General features: G+C 41.8%; 1 protein-coding gene across 3 annotated transcripts in view; it reads left to right on the top strand.

Annotated features, from left to right (window-relative positions):
• mapk8ip1b (mitogen-activated protein kinase 8 interacting protein 1b) overlaps positions 1-18991 on the top strand; it is a 77962-nt gene that overhangs the window by 46375 nt on the left and 12596 nt on the right. For all 3 annotated transcript variants that reach the window (XM_033630263.2, XM_078173521.1, XM_033630264.2), the window contains 3 exons: positions 9103-9184; positions 12209-13333; positions 17649-17724. In XM_033630263.2, coding sequence (XP_033486154.1) covers positions 9103-9184; positions 12209-13333; positions 17649-17724 — 1283 coding nt within the window. The remainder of the gene's footprint in view (positions 1-9102; positions 9185-12208; positions 13334-17648; positions 17725-18991) is intronic.

Here is an 18991-nt window from a genome sequence, read left to right as displayed (position 1 = left end):
TAGAATTAGGTGTAGCTGAAGGTGAGGAGATGCCCCAGTGTGCAGTATTAATAAGGGTCCTCACAAGTATAGACATATCATGATGAGTATGTATGTTTGGGTGAGGCTGGTTATGTGTCACAGTGTAGGTATGTGTATGTGTGGATCAATGTCTTTTGATCTCATGTGTGTCTGTCCTCCTGTTCACACAGCAGAACCCTGGTCCATGTTGTTCTTACCTAAATGGACACACTAATGGTGTGTGTGTGTGTTTAGATCTCCACAGGTTCCTCCAAATTAAACCGCAAAATATGTTGTTCATTAATGTCCTCTAAAACAACCCACAAGCGCTTTCTGATATGACGCTCCAATCTGAGGGATGACATCGTTTGTTTGTGACGTTACAAATTCACTGTAAAGAATAAATCAATTTCATGATGTGGCATCGCTATGGTTAAGGTTTGATTCATGTCTGCCACAGAAATGACTTGGTTAGATAAAGGAAAACCAAGCCAAACACTAGAGAATACGTTGGCATTTAACGTCTCTGCAAACCACAGATACATTTGCACGTTATTATGTAGCGGATACGTTAAAACCTATTTGTTTAGGCACAAAAACTACTTGGTTATATTTAGGAAAAGATCGTGTTTTGGCTTAATACACTCCCTTTAGGCGGCATAATCTCACCAGGAAAAGCAGCAATGTCTTAGTATTAAACAACAGCTTTTCATGGCATTATCCCCGCCGACAGGTCACCACAAAACATGCCCAACTGGAGCCTACAGAGCCCATGAGAATGTGGCGATGACGGGCTACATCACAACTGGTTTTGTTGTCAAATGTTCTTGAACAGTCATCTTCAGCTTGGCAGCCATCTCACCTAGGTGACATGCCATCCACCATTCTCTTCACTCAGTCAGCTCATATATTACATCACTTCAGAGACGTTGATATGGTACATATGAAAGATAAAGTAACATGGTTATGGTCTGCAGAAAGGTGAAATGCAAACTTTCTTATGACGACTGGGCTGGGGAACGATCACGGTTTGGACTGAAATGACTACTTCATTAAGGTTGGAGGAGCATCATCGTCACGGTAATAATAATAAACACTGGATTAAAGTTACATATCGATCATTGTTAATTACCCCCTGTACACTCAAATATGCGTTTTGGGTGATCGTATTCAGTTGGACAGTGCTTGACCACATGATCATGGTCAGGGACACTTTGTCACCACATTGAACACAGCTGTATATGCAATTGTGATATCAAACAACATACAACAACTGTGTGGGTGGAAATAGTGTTCCAACCCAGCGAGGTAGCAGCCATTAGCCTGTTAGCAAGCTAAGCTATTTGAGACACTCGCGGATTGAGTCAAGTGTTTGCTTTCAGTTTGGTCGGACGAAAGTATACAAGCAAAACTCGGCAAGTCATGTCCCTTCTAAGACATTTATGAAGCAACGGCTACTCAAGTAGTAGACAAGGAAAGAAGGGATCTTAATGTGGACACTAGAAACACATTTTAACACCAGGTGTAACTTTAGTCAGGTAATATCTCGATACAGTCTGGATATGAGAAGCATTTTCAAATGGTCAGGATACAAACAGCAGCTCCCTGAGTTAAGGTGTTTTTGATCCATCCATTCAAACAACTACATAGACTAGTCGCTTTTATAAAAGCTTCATCTGATTTTCCTGTCCTCTGATGCTGCCATTCTTCTTGAGGAGACATTTATAAACCTCTTGCTCAAAAACCACAAAACAAAATCATTCTAAAATGTTTTAAAGAATCATCAGGTTTTATAGAAAGCTCCAGGGATGATGTTTTTCTATAGGCCGACACAGAAGTTAGCATTGCACTGGTTCCCGCTCCAAAACGCCGATGGTATTTTTCCATTGGATGTTGGGTTATTGCTGAAAGTAAGCTCTGTGGCAAACTAACATTCTTGATACTTAAACATTTTGTTCAACGAATATTCTTCACAAGTGAACACCACTTTCATAGTTATTGAAGCCTACATGTAAAACGCTAACGTCAGGCTAGAAACATACACTACGGTCGCATGACCTAATGCCACCACCATGTCAAGACCGTAAAGCCGTGATCAGATGATGTTCTGTAGTCTCATTCAGCCACTTGTTAACAGCTGCCTTTCTTAACACACATAGAAGCTTCACAGATCACAAGTGGGGTATTTGTTGATGTATTTTATGTCCTGACACAAAACATGAAAGTTTCTTAAGTTCGTGTTAATCACAGACCTTATTTTAAGCATCTATCCAAAAACCCATGGACTTGGAGACGAGGGAATAGTGAGTGGTAAAATCCAAACTCATTTCCGTGTTTTAGGACTCCTTGGGGCACTCTCTCAGTACGTTTACATGCACAGCTTAATCAAGCTATGCTCAAAATTAGATTTTGGCGTCTAATCGGACTTCTGTCCTTGTCCCAGTTTACATGCAACTGAGAAAATCCAATTACTGACAGGTACATGTCCTCCTCCTCAACACTAGGTGGCGATATGCGTCGTTTCAGCTGGTTAATACGGCCCCCTTTCCGGTTGACCTATTACGTCACTTAATAATAAACAACTGGAGTCAGGTGGCAGACCGGCATTTTCAAACAACAGCAAGATGGATAATTGTACAGCTTTGTTCATCTGGTACGTAATGTACACGTTACTGATTGTGCAGATAAGGTGCACGCTATCCCTCGTGGTCATGGTGATTTCAAGAGGCAGACAAGAACGCCGTATGCTGTTGGAGGGCTACAACAATAGCATGTCTTGTCTGTTCTGGGGTCGTACACCAGCGCGGGGGTGTGGAGCATGCGCACATGCATTGTCTAGTTTAACTCCGATTAAGGCGTATACATGCCGGAGAAAATCGAATTCCAATCGCATTATCTGGGTGTCTTAATTGGAGTTGGAGAACTCTGATATTAGTCGGAGTAATGTGTTTACATGCACTTCAGTTGTCCAGTTATAGTCGCAAGGCAATAATTCGTTTTTTCCAAGTGTCATGTAAACGTACTGTATGACAACTCTGCGTCAGTTGTTAGATGTTCTCACTAACATGTCAGCAAACACTTGCCTACACATTCAGCAGACAGCTATGTATCCACCTGAAGAATTCAAGACTAATATTTGGGCACCACCCACTCCTGAGAGAAATATGTGAAACTTCAGCTGCTAAATGTTCGACTGTGTTCATCAGCTGTTTGCATACTTTCTCTGTCTGCTGTTTGTTGCTGGGCAGGTGGTTTACCGTGGGTTTATCGGACCTTGTTGGGTCAATACGCCTGCTTGTGCTGAAAACCAGGCTGATGAGTGAAGTGAGAGTAAACCATACAGTAAACGTGCTGTGAATCCAAAACTATGCGCTAAAAGAGGCTAAAAAGCTCAGCAGAGCTGCAGGGTGAGTGAAAGTTCTCCGTGAGTTCATCACTGTGAGCGGCCCATTTCACATTACATGTACCTGCCAGGTATGATGAGACTCTTGTTACGCAACGTATACAGTAATGTATCGTGAGTTTTCCTGTGACTCAAACATACACACACTCCCCCATAGAGCGGGCTGTCAACATGATCAATCAAGCAGCTCTATATTTGTATGCGCTTTGTTCTTTGCTCAGTTTCCATGAGGTGGAAACAGGCCTACTGTTCTTGCTGCTGTGCTTTTGTTAGTGTGTGTGTGTGTGTGTGCGTGTGTGTGTGTGTGTGTCTGTTTGAGCTGTCAGCACTGGAAACTATAAAGGAAATAATTGCTCTGAAACATTTTTTCTTCCTGGGAAGTCGTCCTGTCTCCTGGGACATTGTTCACTCTCTTCATACAGCAGCTAGAAAACAAAACCTGATTTAAAGTATTTCAATGTGAAATGGGTGAAGGTTTCCTGGAAGTGGCCTCTGCATGAACTATGAAGACACAGAGCAATAAACAACATCTCATTATATGTAGCATCCGTCAGCTGCAGATCGTGGGCTTATTATGATTTCTAGACTTCAATACTTGGAGTGCAGCTCAGTTGTATTTACATTTGTTTAACATGAGTATTGAGCTGTGTGTCACGTGTAATGACCTTCATCTGCAAATCATTCGCTTTGATTTATAACTCACAGGCTCTAAAGCTGAAGCTAACTGAAGCACCTGATGGTCAGAAAAGCCTGTTAGCTCTGCAGACTGCTTTGAGATGGTAATGGACGTTTTGCTTTTGACTCAGGACTTTTAACTCACTAACGTTAAAGACAGGTGTCAGTTACATTAACATGTCTCAATAAGAGACATTGGGTTTGTTAGTAAAAAAGAAAAATTCCTCTGCCCCTGTTTGGGAGTACTGACACTTATAACTTCATGTTAAGATGACTTCCTCTGACTACAAAAGCAGTTTCTTCATCACATGATTTTATTCAACACATTATCTCCGTTCAGAACACCGATGTGTCGGTATCCAACAAATACTCACTCTGACTGGTCATGGACTTTCCGACGTGCAAGGTAACCTTAGAACGTTGGTTGCTGACAGTCTGGGACGCCGTGTCAAGCTCTGTCTGTCACATGCATCGTCTGTTTTCAAAATATACTTTCATTTTCATAGAAATGCACAGTTAAACACTTCAAGTAAACTGTTTCTTTCACAATAAACGCACTGTGTCAGGACAACAAATTTACATTTCATTCCTTCAACAACAAATGCACGTGGTTTTGTTTAGGAAAAAAGAACAGGGTTTGGCTTAACAAGCTTATGGGAAGCAAACACCGGCCTCCCGGGTGAAAGTCGGTGGTTGTTTGACCCACCCTACCTGATTTCCGTCAGCTTAATGTTCTTTGTTGTCACGGCACATTTCCCCCAGAGGCAGCCAGGCAGTGTTGCTGATGTAAAAGGACATCTTTGTCGCCAGTGTCTGACGCTCAAAGTCATTGACCAAGCACCGGATTTTGACGACTTTGGAATGAGACCCGGTTGCAGTATCCGCCGCGGCAGCTAGTGTCATCCCATCGCAAGAAGGGCTCTTATTCCTTTCTATTCTTTATTCTATAGGCCATAAGTGTTTAAACCCAGAGAGACCTGTCTATGTGGGCTGACTGCTTATTAGAAATGCAATATTACAGGCTAGACAATGACACACACGCTACATTCACAACATTTCCATGCACAAAGTATTCTGATTTTTTGCCCTTATTCTGAAAAAGACAAAACTGCCTACATGGCTAATGAAAATTAATATTCTACTAATATTCCTGTTCACATGCAGCCGTGCATACTCCGATCAATGTGCGCTAACATGTTGTTTATCACATCAAAATATGAAGCTGGAGCCTCTTGTGTTATTTTGCTTCTTTGCATCAAAATGAGATTCTTTTTCAGAGTTTCAGAGTTTTTTTCCTTGACCATGTGAAGCCTTCATTCTTCATTCTTCATTCCTTCAACCACCTTCTTGAAAAGGTTGGCATTGCCATATTATCACATATCCAAAAACCTGTTGAAATCCAAGTCTTTTAAAGTAGACGTGTTTCTTCATCTGACCAAGAGTGTGGACTTTTCCTTTGGGCATGCATCTGCAGCCTTGCAAACTGTTGGTGAGTTGGTTTGTGTACAACATCTCCATAACAACACACAGAGCTAATTGTGGCAAAAACCCCAGTTAAGATGCAAATGTCAAATGGGCTGTATACATGTCCAAATAATGCTATCAAAACCCGAAGAATACTGGCCTATCCCATGTTGTAATCACAAAATGCTACATTTGAAAAAAGGAAAAGCCAAACAGAAAAGACCTGTATCAAATTCAGAATACTGTCATATTCAGAATAATAGGGGAATGTAAATGTACCCAGTGACCTCTGTCACCAGTAGCTCAGTTTTTACTGTCATATACTGTAAACCCAGGTAAAATGTCAAGAGGGTATGAAGGAATGAAATAAGAGATACCACCCAACTAAACAGACATCTGATGATAGATGTGTGCAATATATCTGCATTGCATTCTGGTCTATTTATTGCTCCTGTGGGTGTAGAAATTGGTCCCTTTGTTTACTCTTCTTATATGGATCTCTCACACAAGCAGAGGATGTGAATTTTCCTTTCAGCCCCCACTCCTTGTCTGAAATATACAGATAATGTACGTTTTTTGACCTGGCGATGTGGCAATATAAAATAACTAAATAACTTATCCATACACAGAGCCTGGGTTGTTACGGATATGAAACAAAATAGGTTTATAACAGGGCTTTATGGTGGAGTTTGTTTCTCTGGCACACCTTATAGGTGAGGCACTACAACAGCTCCATCAGCTCCAGCTGACAGTAAAAGTGTAGTCAGGAGGCACAGATGCAGCTCAGATGAGATGAGCTAGATGAGTGCTGATGATCTCCAGGCAGTTTTTTGTCAGACAGAGTACTGTAAGAAGAGAGAGAGAGAGAGCGCACTGGGTGACTGTTTCCAGGTCAGTGGATCGGTAAAAATGCTAAAATATGCAATTAGCTCTGCATCATTTGGCAGCGAGTGGCAGAGTTGTGTGGTTGAACAAAAGCAGCGCTGAACACTGATCAGGGTGAGAGCAGGGAGGCTTTTTGGAAGGCAATATTTTTAGATTCAGTAATCTGCCCAGTGCCAGCGTTTGTGGCAGACGACTACAAGGTGAAAAATCCTGTGAAGCCTCAAACTATCATGACCCACTAAAACATTTTTAGGCAAGAATAAGACTAGTTCTCTTTTTACCCATTTAAAAAAACATAAATAAACACAAATACAGTTTTTTTAGTATCCAGGCATCAAAAAGGAAAAATCAGTCATAGTATTAAACAAACAAAAAAAACAATGAAGAACAACAGTTCTGTGCAGTGTAAGGAGCTCTTAGCAGAAACAGGGGCAGGTTTTATTTCACAGATTGTCTCCTCTGAAGCTGCATCAGTAAAATGATTAAGACAGAAAAACAGAACAGACATCCATCTCAGGAGGGATCCCTCCGTCTTAATCCAAGTCCGACTCTAATCTCCCACCTGGCAGGCTCCTTATGCTGGAGTACATTTGTGTGTTTGTGTGTGTGTAGCGTGGGTGGGCGATAGGGCCCTAAAATGTAATCAAGATATTTCAGGAAATTTTTGTGATGATGACATTCTTGACAATATGATTCTGTTACAATATTAATAGTTCAACAAAATAAAATTGACCACAAATTACACATTTAAACAGCTCCCAAATACAAAAAATGTGGGATCTATATATATAAATCAACAGCTGATTTCCTTCTTTTAGTAAAATCCTAAATGACTGATTTGTTTTTTTCCACCTGGACCTTTATGCTCTGCCATTTCTCCTCTAATCATCACGCTGTAACCTGTGACAGGCTGTTATGATACCACAACTATCACACAGTCACATATATGGAGTTTATTGTCAAGCCGCAAGTCACGTAGATTTACATTACCAAAGGTTTATGACAGAATCACTTGACGACACCGACTCCCGTGTGTGCACGGTGAGAGAGGAGAGGGAGAGACGCTGTGCTGCTGCCAGAGGAGCCGCTGAATGAGTTCCCTCTGAGCGGTAAGTCACTAAAAGAGTCCGGGGCTGTTCATAAAACATTCAGGACGCCACAGTTTATTCCACACTACTGAAGCTGCTCCTCTTTTTGGAACCACCGTGGAGTCGGTAATTTCGCTTACAGCCATGCTTGTTGTTGTCGTGGGTAACAGTATGCCGTCAATATGTCAACAAGTTGAAATATCGCGTATCAGGATATGGCTTTTTTGTATCCTATTAAAAATTATGCCGGTATTGTTGTGAACAAGATGATGTGGCACACCCCTAGTTTTAACCTCTTTCAGTAAGTGTAGTGTGTCTGTGTGTGTCTGTGTGTGTTGCTCACAGTCAAACTCTGATGTCTCTTCGTCAAAGTCACGTGTCGTCACTTCCATGTAGTCATTAATAAACACACACTGTATCTGAGTCACTGCCCTGAGCGGTGAGGTTCAACAAAGCTTTGCTCCCCAGATCAGTGCTGCCGTCTCCCACCTGCTGATTCACTCGTTACCACGGCAACAGCCTTGTTTCCACCTGGTGAATGTAGATGGGAAGTGAGTCATGTGTGGTGGTGGGTGGACAGAGGAGGAGGAGGAGGAGGAGGAGGAGGGAGGAGTGTGTGATCTTATTTTGGGCGACGTGTCATCATCACAGGAGTTTCCAGTTCTCCTTCCGTCTGTTTAAATCTGTCTTCAGCGTACGTCATCACACAGTCGCTTCTTTACACATCCAGCAGGGACAGAGCAACATTAGCTTTCATTTGGAGATGTGTTTGTGTGCATCAGGAAAAGTCCAATATTCACAATATAAAGGGTCCAATATAAACTCTGTACCACTGTGGTACCGTGAAACTGCGATATTTCCTGACACCGTGAAAAATCTCATACATTTGCAACCCTAGTGTGATCAGAGGTGTGTTTGTTGCACCTGTGATGTCATTTAAACCAGAGAAGGTCAGCATAAACAAGATTTTTAAGCGGTGCGCTTAAAATAATAATATTCCTTTTTCAATATTTTTAGTGATAATGATGTTCATCCATTTTCTTTTCCTGTAAAACATTCACATTTTTTCCCCATCTGTTTAAAAAAAAACGATTAGGGGAGCTGAAACCGTTCTGTAGCACACAAAAAAGAAAGTGAAGTGTTTTGTGATTTGGAAAACCTGATCCTTTCAGTCGAATTTGAAAGAAGGAAAAAGGCATTTGAGAAGTATTATTGTTTTTATAAAAGGCTCTCATCCATCAATCAACAAAATCCCCCAAAACAGGCTTGTGTGTGTGTGTGAGTGTGTTCCCAGTAGCTTTGGTAAAAGGTCTGGTTCCCTTTAAATGCACACCACGGAGCACAGACAAAAGAATCCCTACTCATTCAACAGAATAAAAGGTTTGTGTGTGTGTGTGTGTGTGTGTGGCAAGAGAGAGAGCGAGAGACAAAAAGTTGTGTACACTGAGAGTCTGGCTCCAGAACTCAGTGACCAAACCTCTCCTCTCTTTTCCTCTCTGTACTCTCCATCTATTTTTCTTTCTCACCACTTCCTTCTTCTTCTTCTTCTTCTTCTTCTTCTCTTCCTCCTTCTCTGCACTTCAACAGGACACATTAAACAACAACTCCCTCGGGAAGAAGTACAGTTGGCAAGAGAAGGTCTCAGGCTCGTCCTCGCCTCTGAAAACAGGTGAGCTTTTCTCTCCCACCACATCTTCACACCATGAAGCTCATATTGTGCTTTAACTGTGTGAATGTTCGTCTGCTGTTTGATAAGTGAGTCCAGAATTCTTCCTCTCGTATTATTAATCCCCGGGATATTAACTCAGCAGCTGCGTGGCTGTGTGATTTGCATTCAGTCTGGCAGGTTGTCTGATCCTCAGCGGACAGTGTTAAAGCTTGGATTAGCTATGCTAATCGTGGCTAGCTGAGGCAATGCTGTATACTGTGTGTGTGTGTGTGTTAGCTAGCTGGGAGCTGTCATTGCTCATTGCTACAGCTCTTTTCAGAGCACCATGTGAGGCGAGACAAACCACACTCACTGCCAACAGCTCACCACTGCTGGAACAAGTCATACAGTATATAACGGCTATAACTCATTTATAACTATAATGCTATAAGTCATTTTTAACCATCATCTTAGCAACTTCTTTAACATACAAGGACGACCGACCGAAGCCCCTGGGGGCCCCAAGAATAAACTTATGAAAGCAACAACCATCATTGCAAAATGTAAACTTATGTCTCCACAAATCGTCGGAGAAAAAGTCAGATTATTGTTTTCGGAAAGTTATGGTTAATTTGCTTTTTGTGTGAAGCGAAAATATGTAATTTTCTTTAATGGAAATTTCAGCAAATTCAGGCTGAATAAATGCAAATTTATATTCCTCAGTTTGTACATAATGTAAAATGATAGTGTATACATAGAGCTATGAACACCACACACACTACAGGCAGTTTTACAGCGCATGATTTGGCTCGTGCTTTGCTCAGGGCACACTTGCACACTTCCTGTCTGTGTTTGGGAGCAAAGGAAACACCTTGTACGAGAAGATTTTCCAGCTGAACGTTGGTCGTCCACAGCAGCAGGTTGAGTTTTTCTTGAAGTGATCAATTGAATGTGATGGTCATAAAACCCATTTATTGCCAGCAGATAACACGAGGAAATCAATGTCTGCTGCATCTGTGTTTCTCGTCTTCAAAATGACTTACATGGGCTGAGCAATGAATGTCCCCACCTCCCCTGATAGTGTGCAGTACTTTAAATTAGGACCCATGGCAAACGTGAACTCAATAAATAATACCATCTATTGAAACTGCACAGGTGAAAATAGGTGCTTTGTACTGGGGTCCCCCAGGAGGAATGGATTGGTACTTTTAAAAGCACTAACTAGAACAGAAACCGAAAACAAAGCTGCAAAGTCACTGGGAATGAACTGAAAAATTGGAATGCTTTCATAAAGCACCTGTGACATATGACAAAAGGGATACCTCTTGGGTCTGCGAGTACAGTTGGTAGGATGAGGGTTAAAACACATCCTGAGAAAAACAAGATAAATCAAATTGCCTGTTGTTTTATTCAAGCCATGGTGGCAGCATAGAAAATTGGAGCACACACCTACTATTCAATCATTGCCAGCCTTGTATTCCCACCAAATAAATAAGAATTAAGTCAAATAGATCTATTTTTATTGTGTTGTAATGTTTGTTTGAGTTGGTAACAAAAGAAAAAAGGACACACACACACACACACACACACACACACACACAGTATGCAGCTAATTTTTGATCAGCTAAAAATACTGAAGCGATCATTTTGGATTTTGGCATGGGGGGGTTACGCTGAAATAATCAGGGAAACCAAATAGCATTAATGTCCAGTGTTGCTACATAAAATCAAGCTAGCAGCAGCTTTTGTTGGCCTTTCCCAGCTGGCCACCACCTTCTTTCCACACTGATATTTGGTTGAATTTAGTTTCGATGTCTGGTGACCAAAATTCAGTGTCAGGACGATGTCTAGCGCCAACGTCAGTTCATGCAGAACACTGACGACACATGACGTTGATATTATGTTGATTTAAAGGTGTGTTGTTCAGTAACCAAAACCCAACGTCTTCCAAATGTCTCATGCCAACGTCATCGTGTTGTAGAATACCAACATTTAGTCCAAAGGTATTGAGAACAAAACCCACCGTCTGCAAAACATTTAAAATACTGTTGAGCGGATTTTCATGTCTGTCCAGTCCACCATCTTTCTGATGTCATATTGATGTCGGGTGCCAGCATGGACTTTTCAAAATCAAACTAAGATATCTTTAGATTTTTAACATTTTCAGGAGCTGCTTTTCTGGACATTGGCCCAATTCAGGGGAGCCATAAGTGCACCCTGTCCACTGTACTTTACAGTTTTAGAATTCTTGATGATTTTGCGACTGTGAAAATGAAGACAGACATAATGTGATACAACCTGCAGATTTGTTGAACACAACTGGTGCCATTTACAGGCAAACTAAATTACAATTACATAACATGGCCTCACAAGCACCAAGGGCTCATTTTAAGTTAAGATTGTTTGTTTTAAGGAGTCGTTTGAGAATTTTCTTTGAATTGCAGATCAAAGTGATTCAGTGCAGAACGAGTCCTCACAGCCCCGTGAGGAAATTCTGTTGTTTCCTGTTTAATTTAAGAGGGTTAATTGTTGTAACTTGATGGTGCATTGCAAAGTAACAGTTTCACAAATACACAAACCTTAACTCCTCTCAAGGCGTATTCTCAGTCGGCCTCCTGCTAAATGCTAAGGTTTGTTTAAACACTTACACAGAGCTCACCTGTCATGTGCTCTCCTGTGGACGTCAGTGCTGCATCATACACAGTGAAAAAATCATGCCTGGATTTCCTGGCGATGGATTATGACATAACGCATGAATCGCCTTCTCCTGGCTACACCATGATTTTGATGAGTAATGGGGATTTAGCTGCGTAATCCTGACATCAGTTACCTAACCATCTCTACTTCTCTCTTCCTGTTTGTGCTTTGCTTTATCTGCCTGTTCATTTGTTGTCATGTCTGCCTTCGTGTCCGTTTGATTGTTGGTCATGTCTGCGTTTCTGTACCATGTTTATCTGCTCTGGACGTGTGTGTGGCCTTTGTGCGCGCTTGTGTGTCTACGTGTGTGTTTGTGCGTGTTGCTGTTTGCGTCCGCTCTCCCTCCAGGTGAGCTCACCCCTCCACGTGAGCACAGCTGCCTGAGTGACGAGGACAAGGTGCAGGGCGGGGGAGCGCAGACCAAAGACCGCGGGACTTCCACTGACGCCCCCTGCAGACACAGCCACACCTCTGGACACTCGCACGGCTCATCTACAACAGCTGCCACTCGCTCCAAGCTTCAGGAGAAGCCGCCTGCGCCACCCCCACCGCAGAACTATACACCAGCTCCTCTATACCCGGCGGGGAAGGCGGATGGAGGCGGGAACCACCGGGAGAGGATCCGCTACCACACGGACGTTCATCTAGAGCCCACGGAGGAGATCTATCTGACACCTGTGCAGCGCTCCGCTGACCCCCTAGACCCCCCCAACGCGCAGGACCGGCCTTTCCTCTCACAGCAGACTGAGCAGGGCCGCATGTCCATCAGCTCCGACACAGAAGGCCCACCACCATACCAGCCCCTCCCAGACCGGACAAACCCTTCCATCTATGAGGAGGACGAGGTCTACGTCCCCCCACCTTCATATGCTTCCTGTGTAGAGTCCCTCATCACGCCACCCAGCATGGCTCGCTCCTCCCTCACGCTGGACCTCAGCCAGAAGGGGGCAGGGACGGGGGCGGGGGTCATGCTGAGACCCGGGTCATCAGTGGAGTACGTGGACGCCACAGATGAAAGCTACTGTGGGGAGGACGAGGACGTGGACAGGATAATAATGGACGGAAGGATGAGAAAGGGGGGAGGAAATGGGGATGGCGGCAGCAGCAGAGTCCCAGTAAGGACTTCCATGAGCTCGGAGGCCAGCGGCCTTTCGTATGACTCCGTCAAATACACGCTGGTGGTGGACGAGCACGCTCAGCTAGAGCTGGTCAGTCTGCGGCAGTGTTACCAAGGCTACAGTGACGACAGCGACTCGGCCACCGTCTACGACAACTGCGTCTCTTCCCCCTACGAGTCGGCCATTGGGGAGGAGTACGAGGAGGAAGATGAGGAGGATGAGGACGGCGTTCAGATAGGAGGAGTGAGGAGAGAGGCCACAGCTTGTCTGTCTGAAGACTCCACTCCGGAGGTCGACCTGCACTTCTCCAAGAAGTTCCTCAACGTCTTCATGAACGGACGCTCCCGCTCCTCCAGTAAGTCCCCGCCATGATAATGATTATTTTTTTTAAATATTTATGTTGTGTTTCATGTCAAGAGAATCAGAAGTGATATGAGAGGTGAATGAGAAGTGTTGGGTTTGGCTTTTGTTAATAGACAGACATGCAGAATGCAAAGACATGCAAAGTGTAAGACACTTGTTTGCATATGGAGCAGCCTCACAATGCCTGTCTGATGTCACAGCCTCTTTTAAAGGGGACGTGTTATGCTCTTATGTTGTTACACTGATGGACGTTCATATAAAATATAACCAAAGTTTCAAATAATGAAGTAAACATAAGTACAGGTATTCCCTGTGAGCACAAACCTCGGGCTTCAGACCGTTCTGAAAACTGTTTCCAACATTTTTTTCCTGCTTTGGCTACAAGATGAAGACAGATTTCTTTTATGGTCATCTGCTCCAGGCTCGCTACTGAGAGTGTTTACATCACAAACACTGCTACATGAAGCTACATGCTAACGTCATGGGATCATGAGGCTTAATCCTGCTTTCTGATGTTTTTGATTTCTCCCTGATTTCGGATTACATTCCTGCTGGAACATGTCTGGTTGTAGTTCAGAAGCTTCTATTGGTGATTTTTGAAAATCTTTTTAAATAAAAATACTAAACTAGGCGTTCTGCACTCCAACACAGCCGCTTACCCTTACTCCTCTCTCTTACTCTCACTAATGTTTCCACTAGGGGTGTGCCATCATATCATTCAGGATAATAATTTTATAATTTTTGATAGTATTTCAAGTTGTTGACATATTGTCATCATACTGTTACCCACGGCAGCAACAAACATAGTTAAAAGCTAAATTATTACCGACTCCGCCGTGGTTCCAAAAAGAGGAGCAGCTTCAGTAGTGTGGAATAAACTGTGGTGTCCTGAATGTTTTATGAACAGCCCCGGACTTCTCAGACTCTTTTAGTGACTTACCGCTCAGAGGGAACTCATTCAGCGTCTCTCCCTCTCCTCTGCGCCGTACGGTGTCGTCAAGTGGTTAAACCTTTGGCAATTTAAACCTACATGACGCTCACGGCTTGACAAAAAACTCCATATATGTGAATGTGTGATAGTTGTGGTATCGTAACAGCCTGTCACAGGTTACAGCATGATGATTAGAGGAGAAATGGCAGAGCATAAAGGTCCAGGTGGAAAAAAAACAATCATTTAGGATTTTACTAAAAGAAGGAAATCACCTGTTGATTTATATATATAGATCCCAGGGGACATTTTTTAATTTTTAATTAATTAATAATAAATTAATACTTATATATTCAATGTCATATAATCAAGAAAATCGTTACCGCAAAAATACCCTGAAATATTGTGATATTATTTTAGGTTTTTTACCTGCAACACGTCACCTCTCATGAAATTTCAGAACTCTTTTTCACAAGACTTCTCCCTTAGTTGGACTTGGTCACAATAAAGTGTCCAGTAAAATGTAAAGAAATGAACGGAAATTGGCCGTGCACAATTGCCCATAGAGATTGAATTGCAGCCTGTTTTGCTGCTATGGCAGGAGGTGTATCTTTCAATACTGTACCAGTTTTAAAAACTTTGGTCTCCCTTTGTTACTTATACATAAAACATGACAAAATAGGGTCCAGGTTGAAAAATACTCAAGTTTTGCTTTAAAATCCCCCCATAAAGACTTGTGTGAAGCACACAGGTACAGCACACAGTAACACAGCAGTGGATGCTGTCTGGGTGAATTGACAGCATGGTGGGAAAGGCTTAAAGCGATGTGGCTGATAAAGCAAAGTCACAGAGATGTTCAGGTGCTGGAATATTCTCATACAGCACAGATCATCATCATCATCCACATGACATGTAACTCTGGATATTGTGACTGTGTGTCTGCAGAGTTAGATTCAACTCTATCTTGTAGAATCACATTTTAAGTTGGCTGAAGAAAAGGATTTGGAATTTTATTTCATCATGCCAGTGGCTTGAAGATAAACCTATGAAATCATTGAAATTTAAGCCACAATGCCCGGCACAGCTTCTGAGTGTTGTAAATGAAAGCTGTGTTTTTTGCTGCTTTGTTGATGTCGTTATCAGCATTCTGACAGCAGCACGTTCAGGGCTGAGACCCAGCTGGATGTTTAAAAGGCCTGCTGGGTGGAGGGACACTGAGCCAAAAAACAGCGAGCACATTCATGGATTTGCCTTTCTCTTCCCTCTGCTGTTCAGACCAATCACACATTCAAGAAGAGTTAGCTGAGTCTTGTTTTAGGCATTAACACAGTGGCAGTCCTAAAGACGGTGTTTGGAAAAACTGAGGAAGAAAAGAGGCAGTATTTCTCTATTTTTATCAGGCTGGACACACTAAATATTTGGTCACCACCGTGTGTATTTTTGACTGCTTCAATTTGTAATCTTTAAGATTTTCAGACCCCATGTTGTTGGTCAAAAATGACACCTGATCCTCAAACGCTGCAGTGTAAACAGACACAAGATGCCCTGTTGCATTTTTGACATCTATTATGCTCATTTTCACATTCATACCTGTTCTAGTAGAAACCCAAAATACATATTTACATGCTTTAATGGTCAGCAAAAACAATTTATTTTCCTCATGCCATCTGTGCTGGAACACCTTTATTCACCCTGTCTAAGATGCTCTGTTTTAGTGCCTGTCTCTTTAAGAGCCCCTCTCAAACAGCCCAATCTGCTCTGATTGGTCAGTGTTTTCAGTTCCTCTGCATCTCAGCATCTCTACACCATTATTGTAGCCAGAAAATGACTGTAATGACTAATAGTAGCATTCTACCATAAAGAATATCGCTAATTAAAGCTTTTAAACACAACCACATATGTTTCAGCTGGAATCTGATCCGAAATCGAGAAGAGATTTACATCGGCAACCAAAATTACATGTGTCTGTGACATTAGCATGTAGCTACATGTAGCAGTGTGCCTGGAGCAGATGATCATATAAAGAAATCAGTCACAAGCTGCCGCTCAGCTTCCAAACGGTGGCAAACAAAGTATTCAGAATGGTCTGAGGCCTGACATTCCCCACAGTGCAACTCAACAGCTGGCAGTTTGGTCAGTGATTTGAATGCACTATCTTAAGAGCGGCTAAGGTAGCCTGAAGCAGAGATGAAGAGCGGGCTGTGTCCATGCTCTAAGGCCCTGTGCTTTACTCCCAACTGAAAACACTGAAAACATCAGGCTCCTCAGGAATGGCCCAGCTGGGCACTTGGAGGCACAGCTACTTTCCAGCTGAGGTGCTTTAGTTGTGTCTGGTTGCTATGATGCAAAATATCTATGGAAGTAAGCATTTTGGCAAAAGGTAGTGTACTTGCTGTGGATGAAGGGAAGGCTGAAGCATGCAGGGAGAGAACGGACCCATTAGTCTGTGTGGGTTCATGAAAGGAACATATCTTAGTATATATACAGTATATTAAAGTACTTCTCCATTGTTTTTGATCAGCACTTGTACATGTCAGATGTGATGGTCTTGTTGGTATTTGTCCCTCCTCTACTGTGATTTAATGGTGGGTAAAAAGTGACAGTGATGAGCGTAGCATTTTACCCCAACTTAGAATTCACGCTCAGTGCCTCGTCATGTGGCTGGCTTTTGTTCAGTAGCATAAATACGTAAAGAATATAAAGGGCAACAGCTTGTGTCAGTTTTCTTTTAAGATCTGCTGCTTTCCCCGACTGTACCTTTGTGGTCTCCCAGAGAAAAATAAAGACCAAGACCGAGGTAGGAGAGGATGACGGATTGTAGGATTTACCTTCATTGGGCTGATCCTCACCTTGGGAAAACAGTAGGAGATATCAGCAGTGAGTCAGACACTGACCCAAATCACAGTGTCTGTGGGTGTGAGGCAGCTGGCAGTAATGGGCAGGACTGAGGATTCCTATGAAAGAGATGCGTCTATAATGTATGTGTGGTCATTTCCTCTAATAGTCCTCGCTGTTCTCTTGGATGCCATCCATGTGTTTCACAGACTCATTAGAAACACCACAGCGGTTTATCTGAACAGTACAGGAGGGGGTAACGGATGTCTCAGGGGAACGTAGGTGGAAATACACAATGCTCATCTGTTTCATGCCTAATTAAAGTGTGATTCATCGCTCCTACAGAATGTGTGTTTGCTTTAAAGTGAACACAGTGCACTCTAATTGTCTTTTCTGTTTGTATATGATGGACTTTTGTTGCAATAAGAAGTCGATGTCATTAATCTTTTTATTAGCTGAACACAGGCTGTCACTTCACACTGTGTTACTGCCCCGTGTCATTTTTCCTCATCTCTTTTCTTCTTCTTCTTCTCTGGTTTTCAAGGTGCAGAGTCCTTTGGCTTATACTCTTGTGTCATAAATGGAGAGGAGAGGGATCAGAGCCACAGAGCCGTCTACAGGTGAGGAAGAACTGCATCATCATCACCATTACCATCACTAACATCATCCTTATTAAATATCATTTTGCTCAACACATCACACAAGCAGTCAGGGAATCAAATTTATTGACTCAGGACCATGGTTGCTTAGTATGGAGTACAAATGAAATACAATAACAATCCTAGACATAAAAAATGATTTACACAAAGTGCATTAGTCAAAAAGACACCTATCCATATTTAACTTTTTATTTAACCAACTGTAATAACAAAATGATCCCAGACGTAAAGGTTTGTCTTCATGCTCATATTTGTCATCCTGTGTTGTTACCTAAAAGCATTCTTTACACCCTACACAAGCAGCCATTTTTATTCTTCTTCACTCAACTTAAAATCAGTGTAGGCATTATGCAGCATGTCGTCCAAAATAATGAAAAAAAAATCATAGTATAGCATGTTGTCCAAAATAATGAAAAAAAGTCATAATATAGCATGTAGTCCAAAATCATGAAAAAAAGTCATAGTGTAGCATGTCGTCCAAAATAATGAAAAAAAAATCATAGTATGTCGTCCAAAATCATGAAAAAAAGTCATAGTATAACATGTCGTCCAAAATAATGAAAAAGTCATAGTATAGCATGTCGTCCAAAATAATGAAAAAAAAATCATAGTATAACATGTCGTCCAAAATAATGAAAAAAAGTCATAGTATAGTATGTCGTCCAAAATAATGAAAAAAAAATCATAGTATAACATGTCGTCCAAAATCATGAAAAAAAGTCATAGTATAGCACGTCGTCCAAAATCATGAAAAAAAGTCATAGTATAGCATGTCATCCAAAATCATGAAAAAAAATGATAGTATAACATGTCGTCCAAAATCATGAAAAAAAGTCATAGTATAGCACGTCGTCCAAAATCATGAAAAAGTCATAGTATAGCATGTCGTCCAAAATCGTGAAATAAAGTCATAGTGTAGCATGTCGTCCAAAATAATGAAAAAAAAATCATAGTATAGCATGTCATCCAAAATCATGAAAAAAAATGATAGTATAACATGTCGTCCAAAATCATGAAAAAAAGTCATAGTATAGCACGTCGTCCAAAATCATGAAAAAGTCATAGTATAGCATGTCGTCCAAAATCATGAAAAAAAGTCATAGTGTAGCATGTCGTCCAAAATAATGAAAAACAAATCATAGTATAACATGTCGTCCAAAATCATGAAAAAAAGTCATAGTATAACATGTTGTCCAAAATCATGAAAAAAAGTCATAGTATAGCATGT

Source organism: Epinephelus lanceolatus, chromosome 2 (genome assembly GCF_041903045.1).
Source record: "Epinephelus lanceolatus isolate andai-2023 chromosome 2, ASM4190304v1, whole genome shotgun sequence".
NCBI classification, from domain to species: domain Eukaryota; kingdom Metazoa; phylum Chordata; class Actinopteri; order Perciformes; family Serranidae; genus Epinephelus; species Epinephelus lanceolatus.
Note: the sequence above shows the minus strand (reverse complement) of the source record. Positions and strands in the feature narration are given on the sequence as shown.